The sequence below is a fragment of the Micropterus salmoides genome, unplaced genomic scaffold (genome assembly GCF_014851395.1).
Source record: "Micropterus salmoides isolate LMB-PRFRI ecotype aquatic unplaced genomic scaffold, ASM1485139v1 Ms_hic_scaffold_21, whole genome shotgun sequence".
Classification (NCBI taxonomy): domain Eukaryota; kingdom Metazoa; phylum Chordata; class Actinopteri; order Centrarchiformes; family Centrarchidae; genus Micropterus; species Micropterus salmoides.
Genome location: NW_024041262.1, coordinates 19818395 through 19837179, shown reverse-complemented (window position 1 = coordinate 19837179; position 18785 = coordinate 19818395). Strand labels below are relative to the sequence as shown.

At 41.1% G+C, this 18785-nt stretch overlaps 1 protein-coding gene across 1 annotated transcript in view; it reads right to left on the bottom strand.

The window, feature by feature from the left end:
* Window positions 1-4256: 4256 nt before the first annotated feature.
* The window catches only part of LOC119915424 (glutamate receptor ionotropic, NMDA 2C-like), a 54926-nt gene continuing 40397 nt past the window's right edge, over window positions 4257-18785 (bottom strand). Inside the window, exons 9-16 of the mRNA XM_038734955.1 lie at window positions 18272-18440; window positions 16565-16718; window positions 15931-16056; window positions 13746-13975; window positions 11078-11238; window positions 9865-10052; window positions 8403-8635; window positions 4257-7131 (exon numbers count right to left, since the gene is read on the bottom strand). Of these exons, the coding sequence (XP_038590883.1) occupies window positions 5590-7131; window positions 8403-8635; window positions 9865-10052; window positions 11078-11238; window positions 13746-13975; window positions 15931-16056; window positions 16565-16718; window positions 18272-18440 (2803 nt within the window). The 3' untranslated portion in view covers window positions 4257-5589. The remainder of the gene's footprint in view (window positions 7132-8402; window positions 8636-9864; window positions 10053-11077; window positions 11239-13745; window positions 13976-15930; window positions 16057-16564; window positions 16719-18271; window positions 18441-18785) is intronic.

Below are 18785 nucleotides of genomic sequence, written 5' to 3'. Positions count from 1 at the left end.
AAAGCTTTTGCATAATTTCTCTCTTATGTTGCTCCATTCGTCTGTATAAGCGCAGTACACACCTGTTTGTATAGCTTTTTGCTGCAGTTTATCGTATAAATAATAAGCTACAGTTACCTGTATAATACCGCTAGCAGTAGTGTTAGGAGATGTGTCCTTGTCGCAACAATCCAGAGTGTCCAAACAGGCACCCTTAAACGGCTTGACCCTGCTCTTGTCCTCTTCTGCTTTTTCTTCAGGAACGAGAAATGTTAAATTTCTTTTCCCCAGTTCTTTGCCATAGTCATCCACCCATGAGTTATCATCGTCCCGTAGTATTGGAAAATATTTAGGGCTGCTCGATAGATCCTCACCCGCTGCACATATCTTCGTACCTGCACAAAACATTTTAATTAGAACAATGTCACCGTCAGCCCCGTCGTGGAGGTCTTTGAGGTTGTATGCGGTGTTGTTTGTTATTCATCTTGCTTGACCTCAGGACCAAAAAATTTTCTTTTAATCCCTATATAGCTAACATAAGGTTTATACCATCTGAAAAATTTATCAATGTGTGAGAAGATTTCAAGGGTTCTATGCCATTCTCCCCATTAGACCACAAAGCCGGTGCTGAACCACATCACCCACTCTTTAGACGTGATGGGGTAGCCTTTTTGTTGCTCTGGGGTTCCCATCCTTGCCTTTTGAATGATAGAATCGTCGTTGCACGATCTAAAAAAGATGTAGGATTCTGGGTCGTAGACTTCAAGGTCTGTCTCTACACGGTAGAGCTCTCCTGGCACACAGCCGCACCATTGTGCGGTATAAACTCCTTTTGAAGCACTCATATCTTTACAGACTTTGTTTCTGAAGTAATTCCAGTCTTTGGCTAAGAAACTAATGTGCGGTGCTTTCACAAAGAAAAATTTCATCAAGCTCTCTTGTATAAAGATGAAACGATCCGTACTCAAACAAGAACCCCACATTCTAAAATCTTCCACCGCTCATTCAAACTGAGGTGCCCATGCCTTTCGTCCAGAAAATCAGCCAATGTTGTTGGGAGAGTCTTCTTTCTAGGAGCCATACTCATTGCAACAGGATCTACAATTATACGTCGTTTTGGAGTCGTTACTCCTAATTGATTACCTGTGACGTCCATGATTGTGATGCTGCAAAGATGGCGCTGTTGTTCTGAACGAGCTCTTTCCGATACAGATTTACCCAAAAATCAGTCACACTGTTCCACGCTCTCGGTCAGATGTAAGTCAAAAAACTAGCCCGCTATATATACAACCGATTGCTAAAGCCACTCCCAAACATCCGCTTTTAGAGGATAACACCGGACATCCCATATACACAAACCCCCCTTTTCACACCTGTCTTCGACACCCACCCCCGCTAAAAGAGGATGAGGCCGGACACGCCCTAATACAAACACCCAATTTCACACCCCCATGTCTTTGTTGTTCAACCTTGCTATGACCCCAATCTTTTTTTTTTTTCATAATTTTTTTTTCATTAATATTTTTTTTTTATTTTTATTTTTATTTTTTTAATTATTTTTTATATAATTTTTATTAATTTTTGATTAATTCGTTTTTTAATACTAATTTTTTTTAAACAAAAATGTATTCACGCGCACGACTGTTATGCACATCATGCGTTCACATGCATGCGCTTTGCTGGCCTTTATTTACTACTCAAAGTTACTTCTGGACTGAAATCTAAAGCGTTACCCAACATTTTTAATTTGCAATTATGGATATTTAGTCCCACAGTGGGTTAGTATATCCAGCTATGGATGAAAATCTGGACAGCACATGCAACAGTTAAGTTGCTTTTTTAGCCTTGTCTTGAAGGAATTCTGGGAAGTGCAAAAACAAGCTTTATCGCTAAATACCATGTGATGACTGCCTACTGTTTTTTACTTATTCGTAAACAAAATGACAACCAACACCTTTACCAAAAAACAATAAGTACTTAACAGGTGTGTATGTATTTGTGGTTGGGTGCACGTGTGTGAATTGGTATGTACAGTTTTTATAGTTCTTACTTAAATGTGTATCCTATTAATATTTTCTTTTGTATCATTATTATTATTAACTTATTTTATTGAAAGAAAGCCCGCTCAGGTAGTGCACCTGATTTCACTGTATTCACCAGTACAATGATAATACAGAATTCTATTCCATTAAACATTTAAAATAGATCGTGTTTTGTGACGAAAGCCTTCATGCATAATTCTTCATATACTACGTGTAGTACATTGAGTACAGATTGTGTACAAGAAATATTTTTTAGTTTAGCATCACATTAATTTACTCTGATAACCTTGGGTTTGTTATATTTAAATTGTACCGCTCTATAAATAAGGTTTAAAAACATTCAGAACGTTTCATTTGAACTCAGTTTAGTCTTTAACACTAAAAACAGAAATTGCTAATAACGATGACCCATTTAACTTAAAAAGCTTTGTATTGTAGATGGAGACAGCTCCTTCTTAACTTTCCTTCCTTACTATCAGATATTTGAAAAAGATTAAATCCACCTGTGTACCTGAGTAAATCCAGGCTTTATATTAGGCTAAAAAATATGTCTTAATTACATAATTACCAAGGCATACTGAGCCTCTTTGTGCTCTTCAGGGATGAAAAGAAGCCCAATTACCTTGAACTTTAAATATATGGGATCAGTAGCAGGATTAAATCAATATTATGGTCCAATCTAAGGTAATGCTCCAGTAACAAAGCACAGAGTAATGGAAAAATCAAAGCGCTCCTGTGTTTGGACTCTCCAACATTACTCATCTACCCTCCTGAATGGAGTCTTATCTCGTCATGAAAACAGCACAGAGAAAAGTAATTGCCATGGCAACAGGTCACCTTGAGTTAGAGTAGCTTATCATTACCTAAGTTTGCTTTAGGTGAGTGATGCTGGAGATTTTAAGATGTGTTAAAACCAAACCTGACAAAAAAGTTTGACAGTAGATTTGATCCAAAGCATAACTAAATGCCACTCGGTGCAGTCTCTTTTCTGCTGTGTATTTGTGTCAGTCACCAGCTGACATGTGACCCAAACACCAGAAGGATATTCCTCCAGGATGCTGCAGCAGATGACTGACCTCCATATGACAAGATCAGAGGAGGAGGCTTTGATCAGCGACCAGATCGTCTTTTTCATCTCTGTGCCGCCTGTTTCTTTCCTTTCTACCTCCTCTTTTGCCATCCCATGTTTCTACCTTAAAAGAAAAGTTAAACAATGTGGGAAATATGCTTTTTTGTCAAGATTTAGATATGATACCACTTCCACATCTGTGCTAAGGTGACCAGATTTCTCAAATGAAAACCGGGGACATTTTTGGTTTGGTGGTCAGTATGTCATCAAAAATATAATGTTATTATATATGAAATAAAAAAGGGGGATTTCGGTTTTATAATCTGTCAAATATAACTCTTCTGAATGAATCAAGTCATTTTGAGGCAGAAACTACCTTTCAGTCAATAAGTAGAGGCTGAAATCACTTTCTGGCAAATAAACTGCATTTTATGTTGTTTTGGCCATTTAAAGGTATTTTAAGAGGTAAAAAGTAGGCCTACTAGTTGAGTTATATTCTGTCAAATATAACTTCTGAATGAAATCAAGTCACCAAAACTGGGGACTGTCCCCGGAAAACTGGGACGTCTGGTCACCCTGATCTGTGCTGTAAAAATGAAGCTACAGCAAGTTTAGCTTAGCAAAAAGACTAGAAACAAGGGGAAAAAGCTAGCCTTTCCCTACCCAAAGGTACCAAAATCCATCTACAAGCACTTCGAAAGCTCACTCAGTAACATGTTATATCTTGTTTGTTTAAGCAAACCTTTTGTATCCTGTACCAAAAAAGAGGAATCTGCACCTGGACACACATAACCCCGCAACTTGTCATTTTTACACTTTGGTTACAGCTGATATAATGAGCTTTAGAAGTGCTGGTAGGCAGATTTTGTTACCTCCGGAGAGAGCCAAGCCAGCCTTTTCCTCATTTTCAATCTTTATGCCAGGCTAAGCTAACTGGCTAACCATGTCACGTCATGGCTGTACAGAATACTTACCTTACATACATGACAGTGGTATACATTTTCTCATCTAACTTGGTAAGAAATTAAATAAAGTTTTTCCTAAAATGTCAAACTGTTCCTTAAAAAGTACTAAAAGTACTACTACCCTTTACAAAGCAGGCTTGGAGAGAAAGATAAAGGCTCTACAAAGAAGAGGCATACAAGCATGTTCATCCAAAAAGGCTCTTTAATTGGTCTAAGTGATTAACTACAGGGTGAGGGAACCAGGTAATATAGATACTAGAATAGCTTTCAATTACCTCATTTAAAATTCATCATTTAACAGTTAGAGGGGATGGGGAAAAGAGGGATGATGAGGGAATATAAAAGAGTGGAAAAGAGAAAGTGATGAAAATCTTAATATAGGCCAACTGATAGAGTTAATACAGTAATAACAAGTATTCCAGTAAATCAGCAACAGCTTTACAAAAAGTAAAACTCAGAATGTGCCAGAAGTGTGATTAGAAAATTTTTAAGAGTGACTATAAATTCCTATCATATGTAGAATACATGAATATGACACTAACCAGTCTCAAATAACACATTTTCTCTATATCGATATAGTATTTAGATGCAGAATTTATTTATTGTGAGGCCTTGTGTGATGTGCTGTACTGCGGCCTCATACTGAGACCCAGTGAGGAACAAAAATCCATGGTTTAAGACACCTAGTGCTGGTCAGTGCTGTCCCAGTACTTCATCATTTTGATTGTGTTCAAATGGACTGCTTTTCACAAAGTCGCCGCTTCCTCTGACTCATCACTAAATGAAGACTTGAAGGGCTTAGCTCCACAAAAACATTATACATCTTTAAAGAAGTTACCTGAAATTCTTTAACAGATGTCTCAAAATGATTATTTGATTCTATAAAACTGCTGCTTTTTATGAATCAAAATGGTATAATATTTAATTTTTGAATAAAACTCTTCATGTGTACATCGCAGCTGTCTTCATAAATCTTGCTACAGTGGCTGCTTGTTTTTGGCGGCTGTATTTGAAGAGACAATCCCTTATTCCTCCACCATTTCTCACCAACTGTAAACAGTTCATCTACTCGGCAACAACCAAGACATGTATCCCAACCCTCCACAATATAATATACATGACACACACACAGCATGAAAACTCTGGTTATAGTTTAACCATGCGCCAACACTGTGGACTGCTGTAAATCTTAGTGCACATTAAAGCACAGAAAGCACACAAGCGTTGTCGTAGTAAAGTAGCAAGTGAGAAAAACCTGCCAACTTCAGCTTTCCACCGCTTTCTCGAGGATAGATCGGTAACAGTGCAGTCTTCTTATCTTACTGCAGCATACATCAAATCCTAACATCTGTAAAATGTACAGAACCAAACTTCTATTCTTTACCACACAAAGTCACATAGAAAATCCACAATTACTTCAAGTCACAACTCCCCCCTCTTACATTAATCTAACTACTACTCCCTCTCCACAGTCTTGTCTTCTGTTTCTCCACAGTATCCATTTTATCCTACAGTCGGTCCTTTTGGTTTCCCATCAGACCTCAGACTCCAGACTGGACACCCGTCGCCATGGACGAAGTACGCAGGGGCTCCCCGTGGGTTGGCCCCCTGCTCCCTGACCCACCTGGACCTCTGATCCAGTCTGGGATCCCTGATAGACCCCATAGGCCCCATACACGCTGTCCTGGTATAGCAGAGCCCGCTGGCTTCCACATCTCCCACCACCACAAGCCAGCAGCTGGCACACTGGGCTGGGGCTCGGGTGGTTGCTGGAGGCCTGGATGTGGTGCTGCAGATCTAGGGGGCCATGGTAGAGTGGTAGTCCAGGGTACGAGTTCAGGTAGTGAGTGTACTGTCTGCTGAGCAAACTGGTGGCTCTCCGTACCATCCCCCTCCCTAACCCAGTCCCATGTCGTACTGCCTCTCCATACGTGGGGAGGTGCGTGGAGTGGGAGTAGCGCAGCCTCTGGCCCTTACGCCCATTGGGTCTCCTCTGGTCCTCCCTTATGTGGAGGTAGGTCTGGTTCCGTGGGAGGCACAGGTTGTTTCGAAGGTGGGCAGGATTGTAGGCCTTTGCAGGTGTGGTCGGTGTAAGAATGCATGGGAACAGGTCTGGCAAGGTGGAAGGTGACTGGCTGGACAGGGATGACTGGGACTCGTCAAGCTGGCGCATCTGCTCGTTGCCCCAAGTTGCTTTAAGGAAAGAGGGTCGGCGGTGCCTGCGTCTCCCTCTCAGTGCGAGATCCTCCGGGGGCCAAGAGCTGTAGTTCTCTACCCGAGGACACATTACCTCCCCTGAGTAGATGCTGTCAACGCTGGCGGCGGAGATGTGGTTGTCTTGGAGGTGGTTGGCTTTGAGCTCACTCAGACAGACAGGACTTTTGTCATTCTTTTCCTGATCCCTGTGTTTTCTCCTCTCTACCTCCCCATCCTCACACTGGAAACTCTTGGACCTCCGTTTCCGTCGGGAGAAGCCTGCCTGGACGTGCTGGTTTTGAGGCGAGGACACCGGGTGAGAGGCGTAGATGTCAGGTAGTTGGAGATCAGTGTAAGGGATGAAGGGAGAGTGAGCATGGGTGTCTACGTAGAGTCTCCCAGTGGTCTGGTAGTGGTGCGGGTGCTGATGAGGGAGTGGCTCACCCACAGCCAGGTGTGGGCTGCTGAGGCTGGACACAGGTAGTGGCCGGTCATACAGACATGAAGAAGAGTGAGTCGGAAGCGTGTAGCGCAGTGGCGTGGGCCTGGTCACACCCCTCTGTTGTTTCAGAGGTGGGGTTAGGGAGCGCTGGGGAAGGGAGCAGTGATTCTCTGTAATATAAGCAAATCCTCCTGGTACGGCCTCTGTGGCGACTTGTGGAATACGAACAGGCAAGCTACCGCCATGTCGACTCAACTGCTCTATGGTCTTGGTGGCGTTGTCCAGTGACGTCTCAACATTGGCAGTGGAGACCAGGTCCTTGGCGGTGCGAAGCATCTTCAGCATATTTGCTTGAGCGTAGTTGGAGGTCAGGTCAGGTTTGGCCAAACCAGAAGAACGCCCGGGGTCCTCCACTCCATTGAAACAACTGTAAATACCCTGAGAGATGAAAGAGAGTGACAAGGAATGAAAAAGATAAAGAAAGAATGAAGAGAGAACAGTGAGAAAAGAGAAAGTGGTAAAAGAGGCAGGGGAAAATAGAAGTAGAGAATAAATCACGTAATCATTTGCAATTAAATCAATAGCTAGCCACAAACTGTTTAACCTTGAATCAACCTGGTGGTCCTAAGGGGACAATTTCACAGACGGGATTTCAACCAATTTGTGCATCTCAAAGTGACAATCCACCTCCTAACTAATAAAAATCCCACTGGCAGTAAAATAAAAAAAACTTATTTCATTAATATCTCATTTTATCACTGAGGCAAGACTTAGTCACAAATTCATTATGCATTCTCCCAGGACTCAAAGAAAAACAGTTTAAGCTGAGAGGATTGCCCCAATAAATGCAAATGGGCACACGTACACTTAATGTCCCCTACAGAACAAACAGTCTCTAACTGCATGGACAAACACAGAGCCAAATCCCATGACTGCTCTCTGCTTACAGTTGGCTGAGACATCCTGAAAGAGACAAATTTAATTTGGCCCTTGGGGCTGCCCCATACGGATTAATGATCAGATAGTCATTTAGCCGTTAATCTGATAAAACCCGGATCCAGGCACAATGGTGTAATTACACGGCAGAGGAGAACAGAGGCTGGAGTCCATAGACATTTCCTTGGCTGTAACTTCAGCCAGAGCTTTTTGCCTCAATAACCACATTCCCAAACAATGGCATCACCAGGTAATGATTAGGCTAATTGCAATTTTAGTTTAAAAACTTGAAGCAATCAAAGTTAAATGCTGAGTAAACACCAGAATTTGTGCTGTTTTTCTTTCCTTTTAGCTCTCCTCTCTCCCCTCCCCAATCATTCTTAATAAGAATGCAGTGCCATTTTAGCTAATATTTTAACAAGGCCCTCCAACGATACCATGTAATTACATGCAAATACACATCCATTTGCACAAATTTATCATCACATAAAACCCACTTCATGTAAAACAGCATATTACACAGGAAAAGCAACCAACAAACCACTTAAGAGTCAAAATAATCAACCAGCCAATATTTCAATCATTCAACCAAGCTGTTACTCAACTAATCCAATTACAGTCAGCCAATCAGTCACTTAACTAAATAATCAATGTAAAAATCAGTGAAGCAACATCCCTACCCCACTTTCTTAAACCAAGCAATCAGCAATTAAACCAGCAGAGGATCCATAAACAACAACTAATCAATCTACAGACTAATTTGGAAATCTCACCCTACTGATGGCCAACAAGAAGTCAAGTTTCTGAGACTTGTGGAGGGAGTGTCGTAGTTTCCAATAAAGCAGGTGTTCCCAGGCAAAGACAAGCAGGCTGAGGCCCATGGCCACTAGGAGCATATAGAAGACGCCTGCCATGTTGTCAATGTCCAGCTTGCTGCTCATCACTTCATTCTTCTCGTTCTGGCAGATGCCTGACAACCACACCGTCTCCAAGCGCTGGGTGTCTCCTGGATGACGGATGTTTATAGGAGAAAGGGGGGAGGGGAGAAAGAGAGACTATGACGTGACTTGACAGAGTGAAAAAGACAAATAGATATGATATCTTATAATAACCCGAAGATAACCATGTATGCATGACAATCTCTGTTATTTTAATAGGATTTGAAATGATTATCAGGGTAAAGTGCTGATTATGAACTGGAGTGTGGGACTTCTAAATGAAAGTTCTACACTGCAGATGTAAATAACATCGGGATGTTTGATGCCAATGTCTTTGCAGTGGCTCTAGTTTAAGACCTACAGACATCCGCAGACATGGTATCTTTGTGGATAATGCTCTGCCAGTCTCTACTACAGACATCTTCACTTCCTTCATGGGCTTTTGGACCATTCATACTGTGTCATATGGGTTCCAGTTAATGACTTGTGCCAATCATATCAACATCCAAGTCATAATTATGACCAATGTATATATACTGCGTTTATATGTTATAGTCATGGCATTATTCTTTTTTAAATCCAGTAATGCACCAAGCCAAAACAATGAAATCATATCACCTCTCTTGTACTTTCTGGCTGCAGTATGCATGCATTTATGCTTTGAGGTTGTAAATGCATTTCAGCATGCCAACAATGCACCTTTGGAATGAGAAGATTTTACAGTGCTTAAACACATCAACATTAGCTGTCATTACTACAGAAACTACTCCTCCAGGTCCCTGAACAGGTGGTCACCTCTTGATCTGCCTTCTCCTCAGTGGCCTCCAGGGAGCATGGCCCATTTTTATCACTCAGTTGTCAGTATGTTGACCACAAACACACTATTTCTTACATCATTATGGAAAGCTCAGAGTGTGTGTGTGTGTGTGTGTGTGTGTATGTGTAGGGGGTGCTCTCTTAAGCTCTCAGAGGAGGGAGGATATTAACTCCACACCGGCGGCTGTCATAGTGGGTGTGTTTGTGTGTATATAGGTAGGAAGGATATGTTTGTGTGTGAGTGTGTAATGGAGATAATCATATCCCTAACACTCCCTGCTGTTCTGCAGGATATTAACTCTTCCCTGTAAGCCCACTTCCCTGCTGACACAGCACACACTGAACTGGACTGGTGCCACTTCCGTGGTTCACATACAGTGTGGCACACTGAGACAGAAATAAACATAGGGAAAACAGAGGAAAGTGTAATGGTTTGTGTGTGAATGTTGCGTACGATATCATGTAAGGTTTGAGTGCCCACCGTCTCCGAGGAACTGCAGCAGGGCCAGGTCAATAGGCCGTTTCCAGCTGGAGTCCTTCTGCAAAGCGATGCCATACCCTGTGGTGGCAAACACTTTCCCACTGCCGATAGTCACCAGCTTGCAGCCTTCATCTTTCCCGGCCATGTAGTTCAAAACAGCAGCGTCGTAGATGAAGGCATCCAGCTTCCTGCATGCAAATAGATCATCTTCGTCTGAGAGAATTTCAGCTCTTATAAAGTTCAGTAAGATATACCTACGGTACAAGTTATGATTCTCTATGTTTGTATTATAGAATCCTGAAGTACCAGTGGTTTTACATGTTTTAGCCCATTTAATACAAACGGTGTATACTTCACATTATTGCCAACAACTTTCAAAAGCATCCCATAGGTTTTAGATTGATCAATTGCTTTCAGTTTATTTGAGGCAAAGTTGCTAAAATGTGCACAATGACAACAGACAACAAAATTATGTTCAGCGGGTTACCATGTTTATCATGTTCACCATCTTAGTTTAGAATATTAGCATGCCTATATTTGCTATTTAGCAAAAACGGTATCAAAATTTCCGTCTTGTGGATGTAGAGATATTTTAATAGATAAGTAAAAAGTTAAAACTTTGACCTGCTGGTGGCATTAGATTAAAAGTCAGAAGTCCTTAGGATTCATCCTCTGGTGGCAATGAATATCTTCACCAAACTGTATGGCAATCAATCAAATAGTTGCTAAGATATTTCTGTCTGGATCAACTGACTGATGTTGCCACCCTGAAAGTCACTCACACTGCTAGCGTGGCAAAAGAAATACTGTAAAGGTGACATAATATTAACACAGATGAATAAACTATTCAAGAAATGTTTCTCTTTACTTGTGCCATTCCCCAGTGGCACAAGACAAATTGTAGATAATGGGCCCAATATGTGCAAAATCACTTCAAGTGTTTTGAGCTTGGTCTTTGTGAAGACTGGATATTTGACAGCACTTTTCTATACAAATTAAGTTGCACTAGACGTGATTCTTTCATCTAAAAATACACCCATCACTTTGGCCTAATTCACAAATAGGTGCTAAAACACAAAAAGCATAAAAATCTATGATGTATAATCCAAATTATGATCATCATTATTGTGGTGTCTTATGTCTTCACTCGCATGAGAATCTGTTAAATTTAACCTAATTGTTTAATATATTTAAAATTTCAGTAAAACTGTACCCGGTTTTGAGGCTTTGTAGAGCTTCTTCCACCCCCTTCTGGTTGTACTTCATCATGTGTGTGTGCATGTCGGGGTAGTTGCTGCGGATGTTCCTCTCTGTGCTCCCGTTTGGGACCGTCCCGAAGCGAAAAGGAGGGTAATGCTCATGTGGTTTCTGGAACTGTAGGGAGACAGAGGATGAGAGGAGAGGGGGGGGGGTAAGATATGAGAAATGAGGAGAAGGAGACAAGAAAATTGAGAAAAGAGCAGAGTTTTGATAACGAGAAGGGGCGGGAAGGGAGTGAGAAGAAAATGGGAGTGAGAAGAAAATGTACGGAGAGGAGAGAGACTGGAGGGAGCGAGAGCAGAGTAGGGCCGGTGGTTGAGAGGAGAAAGAAAGAAAAAGGTAAGAAATAAAAGGGATGGGAGGTGATGAGGAAAGAAGAGGGAAGAGGTGACAGAGAAGTGGGGAGGAGACACAACGGAAGAGAGGGGAGGAAGAAGAAATATTAGGAAAAGTAAAAGAGGGAGGGAAGAGATTTAAAGTAGAGAGGGAAATGATTAGTAGAAAGAGATAAAGACAAAGATGTGAGTTGGAGGAAAAGAGGGTAAGAGGAGATTGAAGAGAGAGTTGGGTAAGACAGAAAGGGGAAGGAATGAAAGGAGAGTAAAAAAAGGGAGGGCAGAAAGAAAGAACGAGGAAAATAAAAGAGGAAAAAGGGGAGCAGTGCAGAAATTAAACAAAAGGAAAAGAAAGAATAGATGAGAATAGACGATAAAACATTAGAGAAAAGGAGGAAAGAGGGAGTCGAAATATATGTGAAAAGAGGGAAAAAAAGGGGACCAGAATTAAGAAGGGGTAGAAAGTAATAAAGAGGACAAGGGACTACTCAGTTAAATGAAATCCCTTTTAGAGTCATTCCAAGAATGATTTAATCAGCAGCCAAACTCAATGCTGTATAAATGGACAGGATTTGATTAAATCTAATCCTAAACTAAATCCCAATTCAGTTCAATCCGGCCCGATCGAAGTTCACATTTCACGAGCTGACGTATTAATGCAGGATGAAGCAGAAATATGTCTGTTAGAGCTCAGTAAGACTGTAAACAGGAAAGATCTATACATACTGGCTACAGCATTGACCTTTTGAGCCGAGCTCAAATGAATGGGCCAATCAAAATGAGAGCGTGTGAGCGGGTATGTGTGTTAATATAATAACTATTCAGCTGAAACTGCAATGGATTCAGTGAGATGCTGTTTTTTTTTAAATAATTAGATGGTCAAACAAAAGCCCTGTCACTGAGACATTAGAAATTAAAGGATGGGTTCTCATTTTTTCAAGTCTATCTTAAAACAATGCTCACATACATTGAAAGCATTATTTGTTGCTGTAATTATACTGTAATTGGCAATAGATTCCATCCAAAAGCAATTTCAATATAAGTGGTGGGGATCAAAATCCTATGTTAATTGGCACTCTTCCAATTAATTAATGCCAATTAATTGTAGAATTTATAGCGGACAGTACACAATAATCAACATTGCTATGTAAATGTGCCAGGTTGCACCTGTAGCTCAGACACAACTAAAACTTAGAGTAAGCTGGAGAGTCTGAACATGCAAAAATGTGTCTTTTTCTGTGTTCTTTACAATTAAACATATATGAAGAATTCAGTTTTGATTTATAAATAAATAATGAATGATCATCTGATCAGGTCCCTTAACCAACCAGATCTCCATTTTGACAAAAATGATGTATGCTCGTCACGTCTGGGGTAGGTTTAACACAGTTATGTTAGACAGGGTCGGGAAGCTGGAAAGTATAGTGAGACTAACACTTGCCTTGGATGTGAGATGTGAATCCAGCCAACCTGCGGCCTAAACCGGCCTAATCCTCTATAGTGTAGGATCTTAAATTAAAGGGGCAGCTGAGGTTGTGCTGTGTAGGGTAATTTATATTGGTCCCTTGTGCTGTGGGACATAATACATCTACATAAAGTTAATATAGTCACTTAATTCAACCATAGATCATTGAGGTGGCTCTGCTGATCCCTGCTGGGGAGTTGTTTTCACTTAAGAATGAAATGCTTTCTTGTGAAGCTCCTCTGAGGCCCCAGGTGTGTGTGTTTGGTGTATGTGTGTGTGTGGTAGAGAAAGTGCGTAGGTGCTGTTTTCTTATATGGATTGACTGTTTTTAATCATTTGACATTTCTTGATCTTGTTTTAACAGCGTGAGAGAGACGAGACATGGAGACAGCACAGGGGGAATATTGATGGACGAAATTCTGACAGGACAAGTCAAGACTCAGACACCATCTGTATTGACAGAAGGCAGTAATTGATTAGTCACTCATGCCACTGTGCTCCCCACTGATAGGAAAAGGACAGAGACATTCACAACAAAGTCCTTTTACTTGACTTCATCTTAAAGGCTTTCGGTGAGTCTTTTGTCTCTCTTCCATTCACGGTTTATTAGTCGATGCAGAGTGATGAACAGAGAAAAGAGGAGATGATGTGGCATGAGCTGCGTTTAAACACAAAAACAAAGACGTGGTTTGCTCCATATCTCATGGCTCCACAAAGCAGCCTGCTCTCTGTATGTCTGAGTGGACCTTCAATAACCGTCCTGCCTCATAATTACTCTGAGGTTATTATTCCAAGTGAAACTTTTTTATTCAGTCTCTTACCTTCTTGTCAGAGAGCCCAGACACTGTGTCAATATATTGTTCCTGGATCATGAAGGCAGCCAGGTTGGCAGTGTAAGAGGCCAGGAAGATGACAGCAAAGAAGGCCCAGACCAGAACCATGATCTTACTGGTTGTTCCTTTAGGGTTTTCAATGGGGACTGAGTTGTTGAAAACAATGCCCCACAACAGCCACACTGACTTCCCAATGGTGAACGTCGGACCTCCGGGAGCTGAGGAAACAGAGGGAGGAGAGAGTCAGAGAGGCTGTTTCCACATTACAAGGCCCTGTATTCAATTCGGAAACATCTCTAGCCGAGAGTGAGAAAAGATTCTGGTTCACCTGAATTCCAAGAATCATGTCCAACTAGAATTACCGCACCACAGTTGTATGCATCAGCCAACTAGTCAGGTTTTACTGTATATGTATATAATATATAACATATGTAGTAAATACTTGAACTGATTAATTAAGGATTATCATAGATGTATTGGCTAACCATGTAGGTACATATGTACTTACTTACTACTTACTCACAATGACCTTTGACCTTTAAGTCAAAAGTGTGACCAACTGTGGAAAAAATGGTGTGTACTTCATAGCACCTTCCTAAAGCGCTTTTACATTCACCCATACAAACTGCTCATCAGAACAGGAATTAACATTCTTATACATTCATGCACTGATTTTGGGCAACCAGCAATATGGGGTTCAGTACCTTGCCAAGGACACTTCAACATGTAGACTGGAAGAGCTGGGGAATCGAATCCACCAAGCATCCAATTAGCAGGCAACCTGAGCCAGAGCCACCCTAATCTCCCCTCCTGTTTTTGAGTTCTGGTTTTGAATTATGGCCATAAAAGTGTTTTTCCAGGACATTATGATGTCACAGTGAAGCTGACCTTTGACAACCAAAATCTAATCAGTTCACCTTGTGTCCAAGTGGATGTTTGTGCCAAATTTGAAGAAATTCCTTCCAGAGTTGCTGAGATATTGCGTTCACAAGAACGGAACGGCCGGACAGACAACCCAAAAACCTAATGCTTCTTAGTTGGCAAATTAATCTAAGCAAATTCTTTCAGAAGTATGGCAAACACATCTTTCTTATCAGTAACAGCTTTAAGTGCAGTTGTTTGTTCTTCTTTTAGGAAAAATATACCGTCCAGTTTGTTTAATATTGACGTGATTGCAGATTCAAGCAAAATAGTTCTACATCAGTGGCAGCCATCTTGGTTGTTTACGCGCCAGTAAGGTCATGCGCCACCGGACAGTCATCATATCAAACAAGTGGAAATCTGTCTCAGTAGGTAGGGGGCCAGATGCATCTGCCAGAGCATATAAAACATGAACTTGCTGATTCGTCTGGTTCTTAGACTAAAATTGTAGTAGAAAGAAATATAACCTAAACCTATCTTCATGGCCAGATACCTCTACAGGTAAGTGAGAAAACTTTTTTGTAATTTGTGTGAAACGACCATTTAAGTCTAAGCGTTTGATATATGTTTCTACACGTTCTCTCATCAAGCAAAATATGTCTGTATTCATGAGCCATCTCATGCCCTTCTGCAAACAACAGAACAATTTCACAGCCTCAGTCCGTTTCCATCGCTCTCTGCCACCGTTGCTCATGTGCCGCAACAGAGGGTGCCACCGCTATCAATCACACTTCGATTAGCGCAGCGACAAATGCTAATTAAAACAGGAAAATGACCTTTCGGACCTGGAGACGGGGCACGCTTTGTCAGCGCAGCATTATGGGATTGATTAGCCCTCTCCCCAAAATTCTGTTGAGGAACTCTTAAACGCTGCAGAACGTGCAGACGGGGCTAGATTTAGCGCCATGCACACAAGCTTACTGTGAAATGGTTTCTAAGATGTAAATTAAGTACATTTCATGGATCAGTTTTTTATTTCAAAGCTTCTGGCTATTTTCTGAATATTTTTTGATCTAGTAAATATATAATTACTTTTATTCTGGCCATATTATACTCAGAAAACAGCAGGTATTGCAAATTGTGAGATTAACAAAATGTACGAGGGGATCCGTGGGATAAATATGGGCTTTACTTAAGTTTTTCTCCTGCTTACCTCTGTAGTGATGACGCTTTAGTGATCATTCACTCCTTCCTGTATTCAGGAAGAATAAATTCTACCAGTAAAAGTGAAACAAAGAGGGGGAAAACTCACTTTTGGCGCTGACCAGACTGCGGTTGTAACCGACTGGACTGAAGTATTCGAACACAAAAACTGTCACCGCCACCACGGTCAGGCACATCACAAACATCATGACCCAAACTGCTGGGCTGTAGGGCTCTGGAGGAGGAGGAGGAAGAGGAGGAGGAGGAGGAGGAGGAGGAGGAGGAGGGAAGGAACAAACATGAGGGATTAAAGTAAGTCTCTTTTGTACTTCCTGTTTCTAAACCCCAGCCTGTGATGGGGTCACCATATGTGGTAGGAGGATAGCTGATGAGAAAACGAGAAGACTACACTGATATAAGAAATATACTGTTCAGGATTTTGTGCTGAATTTTGTTGTTTGGGGTTTGGAAAAGGGATTTAGGTGTGTGTGCAGTACGTAAGGGGATTTAGTAGTAGGCTACAGTTATCGGCGGGATAAAAGCTTAATAGGAAGTTTCCTGAAGCGTGTGCAGAGGCAAAACTTGTATAAGTAGGCCATCCTTGGAAAAAGTGGTGAGAAAGAATGTGGCAGCAACATGGCTGACACATAATGTAAATCACATTCTAGGATAAGGGATGTTATGACCGATTTGCACAATCAAATCAAAATGGACGTAGAAGAAGCACTTGTTTTTTTATTTACCAAGAAAGGCAGATGGGGAAACTGTCCCGTTGCTGCGGGCTACCATGACGCTGATGCCTGTCTCAACAAATGGCACGGAGAAGTCAATGATTTCCGAGCGCTCCTCATTGATAGTGAGCGAGCCAATGGCCATGTCAGCTCGTCTATACACAACCTGTGAGAAGACATAAACAATAAATAAAGCACTGTAGAGGCACAGTGAGGCATTGCCGCCAGTGGTCGGCCAGTGTAAAAACATGCTTTCCTGTATTTAATCTGCATTTGTACCAAACTATTTTTAGCTACTGTACAATTCTGTAAAACAGATGTGAATTAGTATTTTTTATCATAGCAAAATCTGTTTTCCACTGTCCGAAAGGACAGGCTGCAAATTCTGAATTTTATGAGGAATGATTTTATAAACATGGAAGTCACAATGCAGCAAACACTTCATGTTCTACAGCAAGGCATGACTCTAATAATGGCTGTCTGCAGATAAGAGAATGCTGCATCTCAGGAGTGCTTACATCCAAACTTGCTTTTCTGAAAAGGAGGATTTTTGGAGAGAGACATCTGTTTTTATAAATGTAGCACACACACACATATATAGATACAGACCCAGAGCATAGTGCCTGCAGGCACAGAAACACAAGCAAGAAGGCTCTCCTGAGGAACACCTGTTCAGTGCGTTTTACTGTCAGATGCAGCTGTGTTTGATGTGGCTTGATGTGCAGGAGAAAAGTATAAACTCCATATGTATATGCATGGCCTCACACCACTGACCTAGATAAAAAACATCAAAAAAACTCTATCTGCCATGCAATGCTAGTGTCACTGAAGATACAGTGCATCATTACTACCGTCAACAAACTGTACTGGAGTGCAGAGGAGTCACTGCATACATCTACTCAAGAACTGTTCTTCTGTAAAGGTTTGAGTTACTTGCACCACTACATCTGGGTGACAGCTGCACACATTTGTTATTGGAGAAAAACCTTGTAAAAGCAACATTTAGACTTTTCAGGAACTCAAACAGAAAAGCAGCCTTGTTTTAGATACATAACATAGTGCATTTATTTAAATAGTTTTAGATTTCTCAGTTAGTAGAGAGGCGTGTAATATTTTCAACTAGTCTGAATGCACAAAACAAATCCCGATACTGGTTTTCACACTTTATCCTGGTCCCTCTTGATGGGACTCGTGATTTAAAGATAATTTAAAGATTTGAAAGCTGGTCTCTCTTGGTTAAGAGATTTGGCAGCAATTGTGTTGTTATTTAAGTTTCATACAGAACTGGATGCTTTAGGTGATTTGTCTGTGTTGTGTGTTAAAGTTTACTGTGCTGTACCCAAGAGATGCAAAAAAGGAAAATAATGTCATGTGACTTTGTATTTTGATTTCATGAAATTAAATGTTATTCTTGACCACAATGGGATTAAAAAGATAAGGAATAGTTACTATTACTGTATGCATTGTTCCTAAAACTATGGTCAACATTTACCTCTGTTTATGGTATCTAGCATGCTACACACAAATAACTTACTTTTAATGTAATTAGGGCACACCATTGCTCAAGGCTACATTTGTTTTAGTTATATCTGTTTTCATTTTAAAACACCTTGCTCTAATAACAGTGTGTAGATGGCCACTGGGCAACTCAACACAGCTATACCAGCTACTGTATTCAGGGATTTAGCCTTCTTTAAATAACTCAGCCCTCAGTCTCACCTCCCCAATCATGCCATTCCAAGTCCCACGGACCAGCTTGCCGTGTTTTCCATTAGTGACTAGGTAGAGGTCGTAGGAGAACTTGATGGTGCGGGACAACTTCTTCAGGATGTCTATGCAGAATCCTTTACAGCACAATTTGGTGTAGGACTCTGAGTGGCCAATAATACTGTAGAAAAGATGAGAAGAAGCAGTAAATAAAGATTTGTTTTTAACATATTGTGATCAAAAACCCTCACTGGCAGCTGGGACTGTTGTTATCTTTAGCTTCGAAGACTAAAGCTGTTTGTTCTGTTTCAGAGAGTGAGTCGTCATGATCGTCTTAAGGCAGCAAAATGAAGGGCAGACGATGGCTGGTTCATTAGCTAAAATCAATGTCTGTTAACAGAGTGTCTTTCAAATAGACAGAGGAGAAGCCTAAAAATTGCAAACACACACACACACACACACACACACAGGCAGTGTGACAGAGCACACAGTGGATGGTTGAGTGACTGTGATGGCCTCTAATCAA